Source organism: Saccostrea echinata, unplaced genomic scaffold (assembly GCF_033153115.1).
Source record: "Saccostrea echinata isolate AGI-Se365-2 ecotype Australia unplaced genomic scaffold, CSIRO_AGI_Sech_v1 ptg000057l, whole genome shotgun sequence".
Lineage (NCBI taxonomy): Eukaryota > Metazoa > Mollusca > Bivalvia > Ostreida > Ostreidae > Saccostrea > Saccostrea echinata.
In genome coordinates this window covers 6,416,666-6,437,600 of record NW_026889806.1, presented here as the reverse complement: position 1 = coordinate 6,437,600, position 20,935 = coordinate 6,416,666, and the positions used below count along the sequence as shown (strand labels likewise).

The following is a 20,935-nucleotide window of genomic DNA, read 5'->3' as shown; positions in this document are numbered from 1 at the left end:
AGCAAAATATATTGTTATCATTAAATTTTCAGACAGATAAACTTAAATTATCATTCGTAAACTACAGTTTACAGTCAGTAAATATAGTTTTACAGATGAAAACTATTGTTAACGAATCGTTAATTATAGAGTTAACATAGTCGTAAACTACAGTTTACAATCGATAAAAATAGTTTATTAATTGTTAAACTATATTATCTAATTAAAGCGAGATTTGCGTGCCATACTAATTAATTTATCAAATATTCTCAGCTGAAAGTAATTGCCATGGTCAATAGTGTGAAATATATGGAGATAACGAACAGTATTCAAGTTCAAAAATCCAATAAACAATACAAAATAGGAGCAGAGCAAACAGTGGCACGGACCTCCAAAACATCAGAGATGGGATCAGGTGCCATGGAGGAGTGAGCATCCCCTGCCGAGCGGTCACACCAGCCGTGTGCTCCTTGTCATGATCGGGAAATAACGGAAAAATCCGTCGACAATTCAGTGTGTAAATAATGGCCTAATAATTAATATGAAAAACGTCAGTCAGCATTTGACTCAATGATAAATCGTATTTGCTGACTAGGTCATTGTATCGACCATAGAACTTACGATATGATGACTTTAAACGAGACAGCTGATATTATTGTTTCATCAACTTGTTTGTCAATAATTTACCTCGTTTTAGAAATTGTACATACGTAGAGCATGCTCTTGCGTATCGAATCAACTGAGATATATATACCCCGTAGCAGGTGATGAAGGTATATTGCTGCATAAGTAAGGGAAGTTGACGATTGAAAAGTTAAAGTCATCACGTTTATCAGAAAGCTTGGTTGTTAGATTACCATTTACGTCTTTTTCAAGTAAAATATCCAAATATGAAACAGATGTGTCAGACTCTGTGGTATCTTTATTTCAAGCTCACCAAGATATATCGTATCGACGTAAGAATGAAAATAGCCATTGTTAATTGACAATACGTAGTCGATATCTCTAAATGTCGAGTTGAAGGCCACAGCAAGTGTTTTCCTCTTTTCACGTACACGATTTTAGACAAATTCTGCTTCATATGAATACAAAAAAAAGGTCTGCTAATACCGGAGCGCAATTGGTACCCATGGGAATTCCAATAGATTATTGGAAGACCTGGTCTCCAAAAACCATATAGATATTGTAAATCAGAAGGAAGCTCAAGCATCTTTTTAATGTCAACTTCAGAGTACTTGTGTGTACAGTCAGAATGTTTTTTAACAAAATAATTTTGCAAATGACCAATGACAAGGTAAGTAAATTTACGAGTTCCATTTTTATTGAAAAAGCAGCTGCCAATTATATCAAAAAGCCTGAACTTTAATTTATCGTAGGGAATGGTTGTGTATAAAGTTGAAAAGTCGTAAGTTTTTAAGCTGTTGATTTTGGTAAAATCTTGTGATTTCAAATTTTCCAAAAGTTCCTTAGAATTTTTAAGGATCCACATCTGATTTACACCACTTCTCGAATATATTGTTGCACAGTACTCTTGAAGTTTCTCCTTCACTACTGTTAATATCTTAGTGAGGAGTAAAGAAAGAGGCTTGGTTGAACATTTACTGGAACCCGCTATGTATCTTTGTTTGTAAGGATTTTTATGAAGTTTCGGAAACCAATATAAATATGGTAATTCAAATTCATTTTGGTTGTTTGGAATATTAAAAATATTCAAAACTGACATATGATTTTGAAGAATTTCTTCCTTAGAAAGGGAACTATGAGTATAAGTTGGATTACCACTTGTAGAATTAAATCCAAGTTCCTCTAAAATACATTTAATATAATGAGCCTTACAAACAAAGACAATGTTGTTACTTGCTTTGTCAGCAGGGACCAGTACGTACTGATCATGTAAACTATCTACTTCTTTTTTCACTTCTGGATTATTGAATACAGAAGGATAGATGGTTCTCATATTGCCCCTCAATGTTTAAATGCGCGATTTTAACATACATCTGATTGCCTGGCGTAGTCCTCTACAGAATCCATAATATTTATGAAATTCCGACGCCAGTTGAAGGATTGGGGTTACCTATATTTAGGACCTTTTAAAATTAGTGTTCTAAGGTCCTCATTATTAACTATATTTACGTCACCAGTAGTAACGTGTCCAACAGGACTATAGTTATAGGATGAAGAAGAACATGAACACGATGCAGGATTATGTTTCAGATATTCGATATCCAGGCCCTGTAAAGTTTTCCTGTAATTAAAAAGTTTGGAAGCAATAGTCGACGTATATTTGTAGGAAATACAAGGTGTAGTCTTTAACTTGAAATATGGTGGAATACAAGACTGGACTCTTTTGTGATTAAGAATATTACTTATATTAACCGCGTCAATTCCTTTGTTGGCATATTGAAGTTTAAGGAAAAGACGCATTGTTTTAGTGGTATTTTCTTCAGTAAAACGTGGTGATTTAAAAAGCCTATGATTTGCAATATCCATAATCACAGATCCGGGCCTATATTCTGGTGTCGAGAAACCAAAAAAATTGACTTTCCTTGACCTTTTCAAGAAGACTATTTAAAAGTTTCAAAGGGACAGAGTAAAGTTTGGTGCGAATATGATGTAGACATAACTTTTGATTTACGTAAGGTAGTAATAAATCAAAACAGACATCATGTATTAAAGGTTTATTGTAAGATCGATGCCCATGACTACGCTTACGTCTCTGTGTATGGTTAAAAAGTCCCATCACATTTATATTATCACATTGTGTGAACTTTATTTGTGTACTTTATGAAATTGATTGAGATTACATTTACTTCACAGTTATAATTTGCTTCCGAAGTTTCGATTCTTTGTTTTATAAGGACACATACACTGTATCAATGATCACATAAAATCTATATAGAGACAAGGAACAGGAAAACCTCTGCTATTTTAGGAATAAAGAAGTCCTACTTTTTAGTCCGAAGCATTTTCTTTTAGTAAATGATTTTCTGACCCTATTCTTTGCAGTTAAAATACATTACATTTTATTGTGACTTATATAACAAAACAGACTATGCATCATTGTTTTATTAAAGTCCTAAAAGAAAAGCTTTTTATCATGAATGAATATCATAAATGCAACAATGCAAAGCTTGAAGTGTAGGTAGACGTGTAGTTCTAAAAGACTGGATGGAATATATGTACATGTAAATGTCAAGAAATTATCTTTTCACACTATGTTTATACCTGTAAATAGCATCATTATTAAGTAAAGCTTTTGTTTAATGAAAATGTATTGAAAAATATTCCTATAAGATTAAGCCTAAAATAACTAAAAAAGGGAAATATTACATAACATGTTACATATACATTAAACATACATGTATAGACATTACATGTACATATAAGATATTATAAATAAGATAGATTTGACATTTGAATGTACAAGTAATATTTCCTTTTAATATCGTAACATAGCATTTAAAAATGGAATAAATGAAATATAACAATTTGAATTTTGATTCATATTACAAAAACTTGATTTATTATATGGTATAATATTTTGTACTAAGGAATGCAAGAAAATACCTATTGTAAATGAAAATAATTTGGAATTAATCCAAGACCTGGCTAAAAAAATGTACTATTTCTGATTCCAATATTACTCATTACAATTACATTCACCACATGCCAATTTACCATGGCATTTAATATTTCAACTATGTTTAAATTTGGTTATTCCACGTAGGCACGATCGAAATTTGAGGATAAGGAAAGCCCTATTTTCAAAACTAAATTAAGCGGAGTGTAATACCAATAGTACTGTATATAATGAACAGCTATAAATGAGTTCTTTTTATATGATTATTGACTTTGATGAAGTAAATTTGCTGTATTGTTTTTAAATTTGAGATCAACTAATTTTTCAATTTGAGATCAGGGTGTGATTTCTTAATTTACTCAAATATGGGACATGTAAATAAACTGACCATACTGGTCATTGTTTTGGCCAGTTTACTTGTGGTAAGTATCAATTTTCTAATTATGTTCCAGTTATTTTCCGATTATTTTGAAGTGAATTGTAGTATACTTTATCAGAGAAATATTCATGTGAAATGAAATTCCACGTAGGATTAGTAAATATATTAAGAAGAGGACTAAGGATTACTTTTTGAGTCTTAAATGAATGCTTACTCCTTCATTGCACCTGATCCCACCTCTGATGTTTTTAGAGGTCCTGTTTGCTCTGCTCCCGATTTGTATTGTTTCAATAGACCTTTGGGCTTGATTACTGTTCGTTATCTCCATATTTCATGATAAAAATTCCACTAATCATTCACCATTATCATTAGTGCATGACGAATTTACATATATTTAAAATATCAAAGTTTGACCATATCTCTCATGTTTTCCTTTAGGTATTTGGAATTGTGGTAATGGTTTCAGGGATTTTGGAACAACGTGAATTCATTTCGGATAAAATCAAGCCTGCGTTTGACTCATTTCCTACAAAAACCTTTATACATTTGATGCACACTAAGGGAGCCATGGTTATTGGTTTCGGAAGTTTCACTCTAGTTTGTGGTTTGCTTTTATCATGTGCCGTAGGATGCCGTAACGACAGGGTGATGTATACGGTAAATCTAGTTCAAATTAATAATTTTATATATAGTGATGGAACTAAGGCGGTATCTGATTGATATTTTACTGACTCAAATATGATTCGCTATCTATGACGAGAGAGAGAGAGAGAGAGTTATCTAAATCTTATATAAGATACATCTCATTTAATTTGTTTTACAACAGTTTGTAGTTCTGTGTGGTCTATTGGCTCTATTGACCCTGGGATACATTGCAGTGCTGTATCTGTTGCAGGTAGCCTCTCTTTAACTGTCCAATAGACATGAATACTCGGAAATTGTCCTTCCCCTAAGGAAAGATCAAGAATAAGTTATACATGTATATATAAATGTATACTCAAATTATTATTATTATTACTACTACATGTATCATTGATTTATCAGATGAACCTAAAGAAAGAAATATTAAAAACATTAAGTAAGAATTATAAAGACGACAACCTCAAAGGTGTGGCCTCCAACGTGTCCAATGCATGGAATAATATTTTTCTGTCCGTAAGTATTAAAAACTTTTGTATCCCATTTTTTTAAAGTTTAAACTACAACCGCTATATAAAAACGATGAATATTTAGTAAGCTTATTGTTGGCATGTTCTTTAATGAGTGCATCTAGCTATAAAACATTAGATAAACATAAAAAGTAATTATTAATCCTAGAAAAGAAGTTTTTTCTATCTATTATCATACATGTATTCAGATTGTTAATGATGTTATTAATCTGTGCAACAATTCTTTACTTTATTACTAGAATTCCTACATTTTCTTACTAAAAAATCTTTTTATTTGTCATCGAGACTATGACAAAAATTCCAATCCAGAAATAATTAATAGAGAAGGTTATCTTTTTTCAGGCAAGTTTTCGAATTTCAAGTTTATACAGTGCAGGAAACTAATTTTGCTACAGCATCGATGCTGATTTGAATGCTTCCTTTGCTTGCTGATTTGAATGCTTCCTTTGCTTGCTGATTTAATGCTAGTAATCCTTATCCTGATACCGTTTTATAATTTGGTCAATGCTACCAGAAGTAGCATCATGCTACCGGAAGTAGATAATGAATTTCAGCATTGCCGTTTAAAGCAATAAAAGTGCCTTTTACAATTATTTGATCATAATATCTCACTATGTATCAATAATCTGAATTGGATGAGTAAGCATCCCCAATACTTCTAAGCATAACTGTCATGAAGCTATAGTATAAAATATACTCTGAAGCTATTGTACTAATCATGAATCTACTGAATGAATCTCAACCATACATACATTTTTCTAGTCCATACCTCAAAGACATGAAGTTCTAACTAACTTTCGTCTCGTGTACTGACCCTCCACCTCTTGTATACTAACCCTAAAGATGCTATTGTACTGGACCTAAAAATAATCCTTAAGCTATTGTTTGTTACTAAGATTTACTTAGGTATTCCTTTTACAGTGGGACTGTTGTGGTGTGAACCCTGTGGTAGGATTGAAAAATGATTTTGGAAGCACTTCGTGGTGCTCTGAAATGAATAACTGTCGACAAAATTCCTCTCCTATCCCTAAGACCTGTTGCAATCACGTAACAGCAAAAAACTATACACGTGCTCCTCCAAGTTGTTACAGATCAGTCACGAAAGGATTTAATAAGAAGGTATATTTTTGCATGCATAACATTTCTAATAAAAACCATCAAAAGCCTTCAAATGAAATAATTTTACCTATTTGTTCACATTCAAAACATAAGTATTAAAATCATACATCTTTAACTCATATAAGACTAAGGAAAGACACTTAATGAAGTCTTAAAATAAACCTGTTAAATTAGGTTATACCCGAAAAACTTACAAATATGATTTTGTATGATAAGATACAATCAAGTCCTGTCTGCTATCTTCTTTCTTAAGGATAACATTCCATGTTTTTATAGGTGAAGGTAATGCAATCTTTAAAAAAAAGGAAAAAAAAAAAGAAAATTGGGCATTGATTGCTATAAAATTGTAGCCTTGATTAAAAATTATAAAGATTACATAGTAGTTCTTACTCAATTTCTTAGGTGTGTTACGAAGTGTTTCAAGAGAAGTACCAGGAGCATTTTCAGGAGGCCGTTTTGATGGCGATCATGATTCCTGGCATACTTCTTGAGGTAAGCACCATCCAATACTTCCTGAGATATTTATACATGTAAGCACCATCCTATGGTTCCTGAGATATTTATACATGTAAGCACCATCCTATGGTTCCTGAGATATTTATACATGTAAGCACCATCCAATACTTCCTGAGATATTTATACATGTAAGCACCATCCTATGGTTCCTGAGATATTTATACATGTAAGCACCATCCTATGGTTCCTGAGATATTTATATATGTAAGCACCATCCTATGGTTCCTGAGATATTTATACATGTAAGCACCATCCTATGGTTCCTGAGATATTTATACATGTAAGCACCATCCAATACTTCCTGAGATATTTATACATGTAAGCACCATCCTATGGTTCCTGAGATATTTATACATGTAAGCACCATCCTATGGTTCCTTAGATATTTATACATGTAAGCACCATCCTATGGTTCCTGAGATATTTATATATGTAAGCACCATCCTATGGTTCCTTAGATATTTATACATGTAAGCACCATCCTATGGTTCCTGAGATATTTATACATGTAAGCACCATCCTATGGTTCCTGAGATATTTATACATGTAAGCACCACCACATGTATATTTAGACATAATCTCTGTACAGCTCATGTAAACCTAGAAAAAAATTAGAAAAAGGAATTCTTGATGACTACATTGTTTACATTTTCCATACTGACATCGCAAATTCTTTTGTTAATTTTCATAAAAATGCTAAAGAGATAAAGTATTAATTATAAGTTTTTGATTATAAGTTTTTGATTAAGTCTTCTCTGCCGTTATTGTCGGGATTCTGGCATGCAGATTGACGAAAGAAGATAGAAGATGTAAAACAGCATTTAATCATTTAGATTCTGTGAGTAGCTGTATTTCAGCTTGCTGCTCAGAAGAAAAGGGATAAAAAGTCAGCTCTATTGACAGCTGCTGAAGATTAAAGTTTTAAAATACTGACATTTCCATGTATAATGAAAATGTTCTAAATCATCTACACTGCTGACAGCATAGATTTTGTAAAATTCAAGGGTTATCGATCTCCATACTTTTGATCTTGACCTTTGACCTACTTTTCAAAGTAAAAAAAAGTGCCGATAACTCGTACACATATTCTTTGACATTTTAGAGGTAGACTTATGCTATTTTGCAAATGCACTGCTTGTCATAAAATATGTTGAAAAATATCAGCGTTACAGTCAAACTGACCTTGACCATTGACCTATTTTCAAGAATACTCCGAACCTTTAAGTTAAGACATGGATTTTGAGAAGAAGAACTTTATTAATTAGCATTTATAAATATTTTTTAAAAAATACTGACAGTTTCTTTTAAATGTATTAATGACATTAACCACACAAACTTAAATTAAATGCATTCTGTTAACAACTAGAAATCAACCAGCCTCTTCCGTCAACTAAGATAAGCGTTGAATTAAACTTGTATTAATACACTTTTTTCTGATAAAATTTTCTCGACTTGACACAAAAGGCCAACGTTGTTCTCGACTTGACAAAAAAGACTGTATGTTCCGATTGTTCAGTATGGTATATCAACTTGGGCTCGTGCATAAATACCCATGAATGGATTTTTAAAAAGAAATTCAGTAGATCATGTATTTTAAATTGAATTTACATCGACTGTTACTTTTATGATAAATATTATTTATCGCTGTCTCACTAATCTGTGGATTTTATTTTATTTCGCTTAAATTATATTGTTCATATAATATTAAAAGAATAGACAACCACCCTTTAGTTTTAATTTTTGTGTATAGCAGTCGACACATATGTTCCATGGAACACTCTAGCTTTTGTAAACGACCTGCTGTTGAATCCGTACAAACACTCAAACTTCTTGCAAATCAAAGGCACAGCCATGGGCGTCCAAATGTAGAATGCAAATATCTTCATGGGTTGACTAGAATATTGAGTCTTTATCACAAATAAAACTCCTCTGTGTCTGCAATTCATAAATGATATTGACCAAAAGCTGGACGAAAATCCAAACAAAGAAGAGAACTTTATTACCTTTAGCAATTCATTCGACTACTCTAAATTATCAATGAAAAGTTCCAGGGACATTTCATGAATTAAAAATGAAATCATAATTTTTTCTTTGATCGAGGTATCAAAGAAAACTTGCGCATCGATGAAAAGTTTTCCATCCAAGTTTTCTTTGATATCTCGATCAAATGAAAAAAGTGAAGATAACGAACAGCGATCGATCTCAAAAATCTATAACCAATACAAATCTGTGAACAGAACATAAAATATGGACCCCTGGAAATTCCAGAGGTGGGATCAGGTGCCTAGGAGGAGTAAGCATCCCCTGTTGACCGGTCACACCCGCCGTTAGCCCTATGTATTGATCAGGTAGAGAGACAGTCGAATTCAGTATAAAAACAATGGCCTAACAATTGGTATGGAACATGTCAGCCAGAATAAGACACAATGATAGGTTGTATTTTCTAACAAGGCCATTATATCGACCATAGAATTTACAAAATGCTGACTTTAAACGAGGTTGTGAAATCCCTGTAACATCAACTTATTTGTCAGTAGCCTTCCTTGGTTTAAAAATTGATCGTACTCAGAGCTCGATGATGCTCTTGAGTATCTAAGTTGGGGGATGTAAACGTCATATATACGGGTGATGGCGGGATATTACTACATAGATAAGGAAAGTTGACGATGGAAATGCTTAAGTCATCTCGTTTGTCATACAATCTAGTTGTTAGTTGGCCTTATCGTCCATAGTCAGTAAATCATCCAAATATAAAACATATATTGCAGACTCTGTGGTGTCTTTTAGTTCAAGTTCACTTGGTTATATCTAGTCAACATATGTATGGAAGTAGCTATATTGTTAATTTATATTACGTCGTCGATATACGTGTATGTAAATTTCATAGGGAGAAATGGTGTTCATTCTGCTGATTTGCATATCGACCATTTTGGAACTATAATGGCGGCATAATTTATAAAGGTTTATATATAGAAAATACAAAAAATCGCGAATTTTTATATCCTAACTATTTCGGATAAAGTTCTTCCGCCGATGGTTTGATTCTTCTTAATATCTTCTACCGGAAATGGCAATATTGTTGATACCAATTCGAAGCCAGAATATATTGTTTTAATGAAGAAAAGAGCACAGAATTGGTGTTTTTTTAAATCAATTTTCATGAGGAAATGTAAGTGTTTATTACAAGTTAACAGAGTTCTTCCGCCGATTAAGAGGTGCAGGAGAGAGCCTATTTTTATAAAATAGTATGTTTTACCATTCCATGAGGAGTTACGACCGCCTTTTTAATTTGAAAACGGCAATTTTTTGCATCAGTGTGACCTACGTTACATCGGGAAAACGATGTCCCGAGTCGTCAGCTATTATTCACACAAATTTCTACCCATATAACTATGACAGAGCCTTGAAGAAAAAACAAAACGAAACAGGCTTGTAGGTTTTAACATAAAAATTTAAAGAAATGGAATTTCGAGTTTATTCAGTATCTTATGAATATTAATGAGAAATACATGTAGATCACGTGGAAACAATCTCATAAATAAATTGCACACAATTTCTCCATATGTGATACACGTGTGTGTAATATTAAATCGAGTTGAAGGCCACAGCAAGTGTTTTCTTCTTGTCACCTTAACCAAGTATATTTTGTATTTATCAAGCAATACTCTCGATTTCAGGTAAGCAGCAACACAAGAAATATGTCCTTTATGTATATTCAAAAATTGGTCAAGATCGATATAGTGTATGAACTTGCAGAAAGGCGATTTAATCAGGCACCGGGATGTTTAACAAGCCAATCCTGTACACAAAACACGGTGAAATTAATCCAACATATTCTCTCGATAATGATTGAATAATAGACTAAACAAAAGTTTCAAATTGGTATTAATGGTTTATTAAACATCTGTAAATAATATTCTATTTAATAATAAAATGCATTTTTCGTTGTAAAAAATTACTTTTTCCGACTATCACTGCATTTAAAATGCGTCAAATTTTACTATGATGACGTCAAGTGGACAAGTGCATTGCGATCAATGACTTGTTTCTACCTTGCTATGTGGGATTTAACTAGCGACAAAAATGAATGCAGTGGTAAGTTTTGATGTAGTTTATTACTCTTATACAGTTTAAAATCGCAAATTATTTCATTGTCTGGTATTGTTAGTAACTGCTGTTTTGTGTGATGTCACAGTAAACATTTCCGGTGTAAATTATACCCCGCCCCCTTTCTGCAGCCTTAACAGTGATTTAATTTGAACATATTTTATTATGTACTGAAACATAAACAGAGTGGGCAGCAGGAATAGCCTATATAAGCCCTCTCAACAACATACCCCCCCCCCCCCCCAAGTTCACTAAGCATGAGTTAAATATACATCACAGAGTCTGGACATCTGACTAAACACCAGCCAACACTCAGAATAAATAAATGGCCGAACTACATGTAATCAAATAAGTTGGACGATTACCTGTAACTAAACATAGTTTCATAGACTAGCGTACAATTCAATGATCAATGTATATGAAATAAACAATAAATATCAAAATGAAGACGAAGCGTAAATATACAACCAATAGACTAATAATAAAATACTGATACAATGTCATTTGTGACAAATACGCTTATTGTTTCTACCCAGATAGAGACAGTATATATGTAGATTATTATAGATCATTAATTCTTGGTAAAGACAGTATATAGCGTATTATTGCTCATTTTGTCTGGGTAGAGATAGCGTATAATAGATCATTTAGTCTAGATTAAATTAACTATGATACTCTCTATATTGTCCCTACCGAGACTAAAAGACCTTTTTGAAAGTTATGTTTTGTCACTATAGAGACGAAAGGCTCTAGAATACGCTATATAATGTCTCTATCTAGACTTAATGATTTGTAATACGCAATATATTGCCTCAAATGAGACTTAAGGATCTTGAATACGCTATATATTTCTCTACCGAGACATAAATGATAACTTATATGCTATGTACAGTGTATTGTCTCTAACGGGACTAAAATTATCCATAATATGCTATATTGTCTCTTCCGAGACTAAATGATCTACTGTTCGTTACTGTTCGTTATCTCCATATATTTCCTACTAAACGCTATATATTGTCTCCACCTAGACTAAATGATCTACTACACGCTATATATAGTCTCCACATGGACTAAATGATCAACTTCTCGCTATATATTATCTCCCCCTAGACTAAATGATCTACTACACGCTATATATTGTCACTACCTAGACTAAATGATCTATTGCACGCTATATATTGTCTCCGCCTAGACTAAATGATCTATTACACGCTATATATTGTCTCCATCTAGACTAAATGATCTATTACACGCTCTATATTGTCTCCACCTAGACTAAATGATCTATTACACGCTATATATTGTCTCCACCTGGACTAAATGATCTACTATACGCTAAATATTGTCTCCACCTAGACTAAATGATCTATTACACGCTATATATTGTCTCCACCTAGACTAAATGATCTATTACACGCTATATATTGTCTCCACCTAGACTAAATGATCTACTATACGCTATATATTGTCTCCACCTAGACTAAATGATCTATTATACGCTCTATATTGTCTCCACCTAGACTAAATGATCTATTACACGCTATATATCGTCTCCACCTAGACTAAATGATCTACTATACGCTATATATTGTCTCCACCTAGAGTAAATGATCTATTACACGCTATATATTGTCTCCACCTAGACTTAATGATCGGTGTCACTCGGAAAATCCTCAGGTATGAAATATGTGGAGATAACGAAAAGTATTCGAGCTCAAAAGTCCATTAAACATTACAAAATAGGAGAAGAGCAAACACAGACCTCTTAGACATCAGAGGGGGGATCAGGTGCATGGAGGAGTGAGCATCCCTTGCCGACCGGTCACACCCGCCGTGTGATCCTTGTCATGATCGAGAAATAACGAAAAAATCTTCGACAATACAGTGAGTAGATAATGGCCTAACAATTAGTATGAAAAAAGTCAGTCAGCATTTGATTTAATGATAGATTGTATTTGCTGACAAGGTCATTGTATCGACCATAGAACTTACGAAATGATGACTTTAAACGAGACAGCTGATATTCCTGTTTCATCAACTTGTTTGTCAATAAATTACCTCGTTTTATAATTTGTCCATACGTAGAGCATGCTCTTGCGCATCGAATCAACTGAGAGACATAAACCCCGTATGTAGTAATAAGGGTATATTGCTGCATAAGTAAGGGAAGTTGACGATTGAAAAGTTTAAGTCATCATGTTTATCATAAAGCTTTGTTGTTAGATTACCATTAACGTCTTTTTCTAGTAAAATATTCAAATATGAAACAGATGTGTCAGACTCTGTGGTATCTTTTATCTCAAACTCACCAGGATATATCGTGTCGACATAAGAATTAAAATAACCAATGTTAATTGGCAATACGTCGTCGATATATCTAAATGTCGAGTTGAAGGCCACAGGAAATGTTTTCTTCTTTTCATGTAAAAAAATTTGCACAAATTCTGCTTTATATGAATACAAAAATAGGTCTGCTAATAACGGGGTGCAACTGGTACCCATGGGAATTCCAACAGATTGTTGGAAGACCTGGTCTCCAAAACCCACATAGATCAATCAATCAGAAACTCGAGCATCTTTTTAATGTCAATTTCAGAGTTCTTGTGTGTACAATCAGATTGTTTTTAATAAAGTAATTTTCCAAATGACCAATGACAAGGTAAGTAAATTTACGAGTTCCATTTTCATTGAAAAATAGCTGTCAACGATGTCAGAAAGTTTGGATTTTAAATTATCATGGGGAATAGTTGTATATAAAGTTGAAAAGTCGTAAGTTTTTATGTTGTTGATTTTGGTAAAATTTTGTGATTTCATATGTTCCAAAAGTTCATTTGAATTTTTTAGTATCCATATCTGATTTACACCACTTCTCGAAAGTCATATGCACAGTCTTTAGATTCCCAGTTTTGGTATTAAACCAATAGTTCATACAAAAAATTGAAGGAATGTAAAGTTTCTATTTGAGATATATTTGAAGATTCCTTTTCCGATCCCATGTGTTTTATTTCAAAATGTTCTGTCAAAACTGTAACACCTGTGATATTTTGATTATTTTGATATATTGATCGTTTACTAGTAATCTTACTGGACAGAAGTTTAATACCAAAACTTGGGAGAATCTGAACTGCAAATCTTCTAATGTTGTCTACGGAATAGAAAGTACTCTTTATGGGCTTATTTATGTAGGTGAAACCAAGGGTTCACTTAATAAAAGAATAAGATTTTGATACCGTGAAATATGAAGATAGCAATCATTAATTAAACTTAAAAGTCCACTGAAACAGTACAAATACGGAGCAGAGCAAACATAGACCCCTAAAAACATCAGAGGTGGGATCAGGTGCCATGGAGGAGTAAGCATCCCATGTCAACAGGTCACACCTGTCGTGTGTTCTTTGTCACGATCGGGCAAATGGAAAAATCCGTAGACGATTCAGTGTGTAAATAATGACCTACAATTTTTATGAAAAACTTCAGTAAGCATACGATGTAATGATAGGTTGTATTTGCTGACAGAGTTTTTGTATCGACCATAGAAATTTATTGCGAAATGTTGACTTAGGACGAGACTTTTGATATTTTGCCTTGTTTTTAAATATTGTTCGTATGTATCGAATCAACTGGAAGACATAAACTCTATAAACTTCATGTGCAGGTGATAAAGGTATATAACTACATAAATAAGGAAAGTTAACAATAGGTAAGTATAGAAAAGATGGAGGGATCATGTTTATCATAAATATTTTTTGGTTACCATTAATGTCTTTTTCTAGTAAAATATCCAAATATGAAATAGATGTCTCAAACTCTGTGGTATCTTTTATGTGGATACTTACAGACTCCAAAGAAGTTTTAGAAAATTTAAATTTAAATTTGAAATTACAAAATTTTACTAAAATCTATAACATCAAACTTTTCAACACTTTATGCAACCATTCCCCACGATAAATTGAAGCCCAGGCTTTTTTTGCATCATAGAGAGCTGCTTTGTAAATACAAATGGAACTCGTAAATATACTTACCTTATCACTGGTCATTTGCAAAGTTATTTTGTTAAAGAGCATTCTGATTGTACACACAAGTACTCTGAAATCGATATTAAAAAGATGCTTGAGTTTCTGATTGACAATATCTATGTAGTTTTTAAAGATCAGGTCTTCCCACTGGTACCAATTGCGCCCCCTTATTAGCAGACCTATTTTTGTATTCATATGAAGCAGAATTTGTTCAAAAACTTCTACATGAGAAGGAGAAAACACTTGCTATGGCCTTCAACTCGACATTTCGATATATCGACGACGTAACGTATTATCAATTAACAATAGTTACTCTCATTCCTATGTTGACTCGTTACATCCCAGTGAGCTTGAAATAAAAGATACCACAGAGTCTGACACATCTGTCTCATATTTAGATATTTTACTAGAAAAAGACGTTAATGGTAATCTAACAACAAAGCTTCGGAATAAACGTGATGACTTAAACTTTTCAATCGTCAACTTCCCTTACTTATGTAGCAATATACACTTATCACCTACATATGGGGTTTATGTCTCTCAATTGATTCGATACGCAAGAGCATGCTTTACGTATGGACAATTTATAAAACGAGGCGAGCTATTGAAAAACAAATTGATGAAACTCATTTCGCAAGTTTTACGGTCGATACAATGACCTTGTCAGCACATACAACCTATCATTGAGTCAAATGCTGACTGATGTTTTTCACACTAATTGTTAGGCCATTATTTATACACTGAACTGTCTACGGATTTTTCCATTTTTTTTTTATCCGCTTATGACAAGGAGTACATGGCGGGTGTGACCGGTCGGCAGGGGATGCTCACTCCTCCGTGGCACCTGATCCACCTCTAAACTTTGAGGCCCGTGTTTGCTCTGCTCTAAAATTTGTATCGTTTTATTGGACTTTCGAGATTGAACTCTTTTTCTTTTCAAATTTCATTCGAGTTCAAAGGGATATATCGAATCAACGTAGGAATGATAATGAATATTGTTAATTGATAAAACATTATTGATATGTCTAAATGTTGAATTGAAGGTCATAGCAAGGGACTTCTTCTTTTCATGTAGAAGTTTTGAATAAATTCTGCTTCATATTAATACAAATATAGGTGTGCTAATATTGGGGAGTCCCTGAAATTCAGGTACTAGCTTATTTTTCATAGAAAATAAATTATACAACTATTGTTGTTTTTGACGTCAATATGATGATTTAGCTACCCGAGGAGTACAATGTTCACCGAGCAAAAAGCATAATTATTTTGAATATTGAAAATTGTACTTCGAGGGTTGGTAAGTCATAGCATTGAATGAAAAAACCAATCAATTATTGTTTTATTGTATGCTTAAATCATCATTAAATGATAGAAACTCGTTAAGGAAACCTTTTCATTTTTTTCTATTCTTTACATTTGTTGAAGTCCTATGCCATCCAATTAATTTTATATGGAATTTCTTGATTTATTTTTCATCTGATAAAGAAAAAAATATGATATGTTCGCCTGGAGATCGAATTAGGTGAAATATCTTTTAATATCCAAATGTTTCAATTAAGAAGTTTGTTCTTATGTAGAAAAAATGATATATTCAGGCGCAGGTGAACTAACTTTTTATAACTAATTGATAAAGTAAGGAAGTTCTGGATCTAATTTTAGTCCAATGTATGAAAAAAATTATTATTATATAATTGATTAATTCCAATCTCTCTCTGATTAGCTAAGGTACAACACTGTAGAAACCTTCCAGGGCCCAATTGTTCAAAAGATGGTTAATTCAACACAGTGATTAAGGATAACTGTGTTAAACCTTAATCATATGTCGAGCTAACGCAGTGCTTCAATTCTGTTGTCCAAAAGCAATCTAACGCAATGGTTAGCTAATACTGTGTTAACATTGTGTTCACTGTTCAATCACCCACCTACCACTTGATTACCCAGAATGCACTTCTCTTCCTTTGTAAGCAATCATGATTGACACCGTCTGCTTAGAAAAGAACAGGAAAGAAAGAAGCACCAATTTCTTTGTAAAAGAGATAAAAATTATTAAAAATCAGGTGAAACTTTATCCTATTCTTGAGTCAAAACGTAGTAATACTGTTACTAATGCTAAGAGCCATTTGACCTGAAATGGTAAAAAACGTGTCAATGCTGTGGTGGTGGCAAAAATATGGAAAGAAGTCAAAGACAAATGGCGCAATAAGTGTTGCACGGCGAAAATGAAATTTACAGTGGACAGAAGACAGAAGATGAAAACAGGAGGAGGACCTCCACCCACCCCTCTATCACAGACAATGCAGGAAATCGTAAACATGTACCAAAATGCCAGTTCCTTCCATGGTTTTGAAGGCGGCATTGAGACTTCAATGCCTAGCTGCTCAGGTACGCAGGACTGTTAAGGCGTTCTACGAAGATATCAACGAAATATAAACGTGCATTAATACATAATTTATTTTTGTAAAGCTTCTATATTATCACATGACTTTAATTTTAATTGAAATAACATTGTATACCCCGCTCTGTACGGAATTTGGTTTGGTCACGTTATTTGTCAGTCACGTGATAAATGCACGTAATGTGTACTGTATGTATGTCATAAACAAATGTTAATATCGCAAGGGTATAACTTAGTTAGAATTAAAAATTTCAGTAATAAATTGTATCTTTATATCTTGTAGTTTATGAAAAGTGATGCTGCTTCAAATAGAATTCGCATTTTATTAGTTTAAATTTCAAGTTATTTGGCTCTAGTCGAATTATTTGTGACCTTTACCTTGTACTTGATTTATTTATAAAGTCATGCTCTCAATTTTAGGAAAGCAGCAGCACTTTTCAAGTTAAGACATGTTTTCTTTATGCATATTAAAAAAATGATCAAGATCTATTAAGTGTATGCCCTTGCGAAAAGGTAATTTGATGAGGCACATCGGCGTGAAACATGCACACCCTGTACACACAAACAGACACACACACACACAACCCCCCCCCCCCCCCCCCACCCCCCCCCCCCCCCAAAACAAAACAAAACAAAACAAAACCAAAAAACAAAAAAAAAAAAAAAAAAAAAAAAAAAAAAAACGGTTGAATTAATTCAATGCATTCTCTCGATAGTTTTTAAATAATGGCACTAAACAAAGGTTTCAGATTTGTATTTATGGTCTACCTCAGACTTGCAAATAATATTCTGTTTAATAATAAAATGTGTTTTCACTGTGAAAAAAATTACTTGATCCGCCTCTCACTGCACATAATATGCGTCAAATTTTACCATGATGACGTCATGTCGACAAGTGCATTGCTGTCAGTGACTTGTTTATATCTTGCTGTGTGGGATTTAACAAACGACAAAAAATGAAAGTAGTAGTAAGTTTTGATGTAGGTAGTTTATCACTATTATGCAGTTTAAAACCGCAAATTCTTTCATTTTCTGTTGTTGTGAGGAAATTGCTAAATTTGTGTGATGTCACAGTAGACATTTCGCGTGTAAATTAGGCTCCGCCTCCTTTATGCAGCCTTAACAGAGCTGCGTAAAATATGGCTTTTATGTGCAATATTAACTAAAATATTCATTTAAATAATAAAATAAAAGTAAAAAGATTGTAATTGTTTATCCCTTCGGGTGCCCCAAAAACTTACTACTGGGCTTTGTTATATTGACCAATCAAATGAATGCTTGCATATCACGTGGTTAATGCACTCTAGCCATTTTTCTGTGTGAAGAAGCCACGGAATTTTCCAAGAACCACCTATTCCCCTCCACCACCCTCCTTTGCGTTACCAACAACGTTAACTCATTTAATTTGTAGTCTCTTTTTTAGTCATCTTTTTGCTCTTATTAATGTTGGCCTTTTTTTTGCACCACCTTTTTGCTTTAAATAGTGTTTTTAACATTTATGTCTATTGGCTGGGCTACGTTTGTCATGTGATTAGTCATACTTGTGTCGTGTGACTAGTCAACATTGTTGTATGTTTTACACTTTAATAGGGCTGGGTATCGGCTTGGAATTTTGTAATGCGATATATTGCTATATTTTTAACTGTAGTGTAATGCAATATGTATTGCAATATTTTCAATGACAGTTAAAATGCTCTTTTTTCTTATTTATTAACCTTCATCTATAAGAAGAGTGTCTAAAACTATTATAAAAACATTGTGACCAAAAAGTTCTTGTTGATTTCACTACAGTTTTGGAACGAAATGCAACCAAACAACAGCAACATTACCGTTTGGAACTCTTTGGCATGACTGAAAATGTTTCTAACCTATTAAATTTCATATTTTAATTAAGAAATCTAAAGCCCAGGCAGTTTGCCGGTATATCGGTACTGGAAAAACGTATCGCAATACGATATTTTTGTTTACGAATCGCAATATACCGGAATACCGATATTCTTGCGCACTTTAACTACACTTTAACTAGACCATTTGTCACATAACTATGCTTTTGTTTAAGACCAGCAATTTATTGTGATGTACATTTTATTTTAAATACGTAAAAAGCCCAGTTTTTTTTAGTCATTTGTTAGTTTTAATAAAATGACATTTTTACTTAATAGGAATTGTCCTTCATTTGTATGAGGATTTAGCAAAAAACAAGCTGCAATTGGCCTGAATTTTTTCTCCCATTTCACAAAAATTTTGTGGATAAAAATAACATTACACTGATACATGAACAGTTGTACACACATTTCAATGCTTTGGTTATATTTCATTCATTATATTATAATCAATTCCTTATTATTTCCATATAAAATATAACTCTTATGTAAAATTTCGAAATTGAATCTTGGCGAAACCGTTTTGTGCCATACAAATACCAAGGAACATTTTCGTCTACTCCAACACCAGGGCTCTAATTGCGTCGGCATGGCGCCTAAAATTTTTGATTTGAGCCTAAAATATCTCTATTAGTGGCCAAATTGGCGACCATTTTAAATTGACTTGGCGATCGTGGAATTCCGGAACAATAGACATTTTCAAATTTTTCCCCTTCTTTTTCTGAAGAGGCGAAAAGAAATTTTAAAGTGGAGAAAATCATTTTCTAGTTACTGTATCTTCTACATTATTATTCCGACAAGGCGGTGGGAGCACAAAAATACTCTTGTCCCTCCACTTTGAAAAATGGAAGGTCCACTGGACACCCCCTCCCATGACTACCCCTCAAGGGTTCCTATATTTACTAATATCAGCTTTTCAAGTTGGCGCCTAAGGAAAATTTGCCCGGCGACTAAAGCTTTGCATTGGCAACTATTTTTTTTTATTAGGAGCCAGCTGACGCATATATAAATTTTAGAGGTCGCTTAGAGACCTGAAGACATGACACCTTACTGTTAAGGTCTATATTTAAGACCAGAAAAATGATTAGGCGGTTGATTTTTGTTGTTGTTGTTCAATTCACAGGCCTTGCTAAGGTTGGAATAGGGAAATAGTGGTATTTTTCCGAATCCTCTTTCGATTTTGTTCACAATAACATGACCATGACCTTTTCGTTAGGCTTCTCATTAGGCAAATCGAAAGTAATCTTTAAAGTCAATATTTTGCGAAATCTCTATAGTCCATAAAATGAATTTGTTTGCCAGTACAAATTTTCTTGAGGTCGTTTGTTGACTGGCGGTTTTTAAGACAATTTTAGGTCATTATTCTCATATTGAATTATGTTTTTTGAGTGATCCATACTTGCTCTGCTCTCAATTTGAATTTTTTATTGGGATTTTTGAGCTTGATTACTGTTCATTATCTTCACGTTTTATTCATATGATCAATTTTTTAAGTAAGAAGAAAAATAAAACATAAATAGCAAAATTGTTACAATGTATCTATGTTTCATTTTTGTGTCGCCTGCAGAGCAGAGCGACACATAGTGATCAAATTTACCCGGCGTCTGCCTGTCTGTCAGTCTAGCTGTCTCTCCGTCTGTCACACCTTATGTCTCGAGAACTATAAGGCGTATGGATTTGATATTTTGCACATATATAACTTCGCCCTATTGCTTTTGTAAAACACCATGGTAACTGACTCTTTACCTTTGAACTTGACCTTTGAGCTACTTTTCAAAATGATATATAGAGC

At 33.2% G+C, this 20,935-nt stretch overlaps 1 protein-coding gene across 1 annotated transcript; it reads left to right on the top strand.

The window, feature by feature from the left end:
* Positions 1-3,924: 3,924 nt before the first annotated feature.
* On the top strand, positions 3,925-7,659 carry LOC133174087 (tetraspanin-18-like). Its single transcript, XM_061309129.1, has 8 exons — positions 3,925-3,981; positions 4,377-4,595; positions 4,765-4,833; positions 4,983-5,093; positions 6,029-6,226; positions 6,503-6,508; positions 6,629-6,718; positions 7,600-7,659. The coding sequence occupies exons 1-8, from the start codon at positions 3,925-3,927 to the stop codon at positions 7,657-7,659; spliced, it is 810 nt and encodes a 269-aa protein (XP_061165113.1).
* Positions 7,660-20,935: the final 13,276 nt, after the last annotated feature.

Coding starts and splice junctions, on each gene's coding strand:
- LOC133174087 (XM_061309129.1), top strand. CDS start 3,925: ATGGGACATGTAAATAAACTGACCATACTGGTCATTGTTTTGGCCAGT. Junction 4,834..4,982: donor CAGTGCTGTATCTGTTGCAG/GTAGCCTCTCTT, acceptor TTGATTTATCAG/ATGAACCTAAAGAAAGAAAT. Junction 6,719..7,599: donor TTCCTGGCATACTTCTTGAG/GTAAGCACCATC, acceptor GCTGTATTTCAG/CTTGCTGCTCAGAAGAAAAG.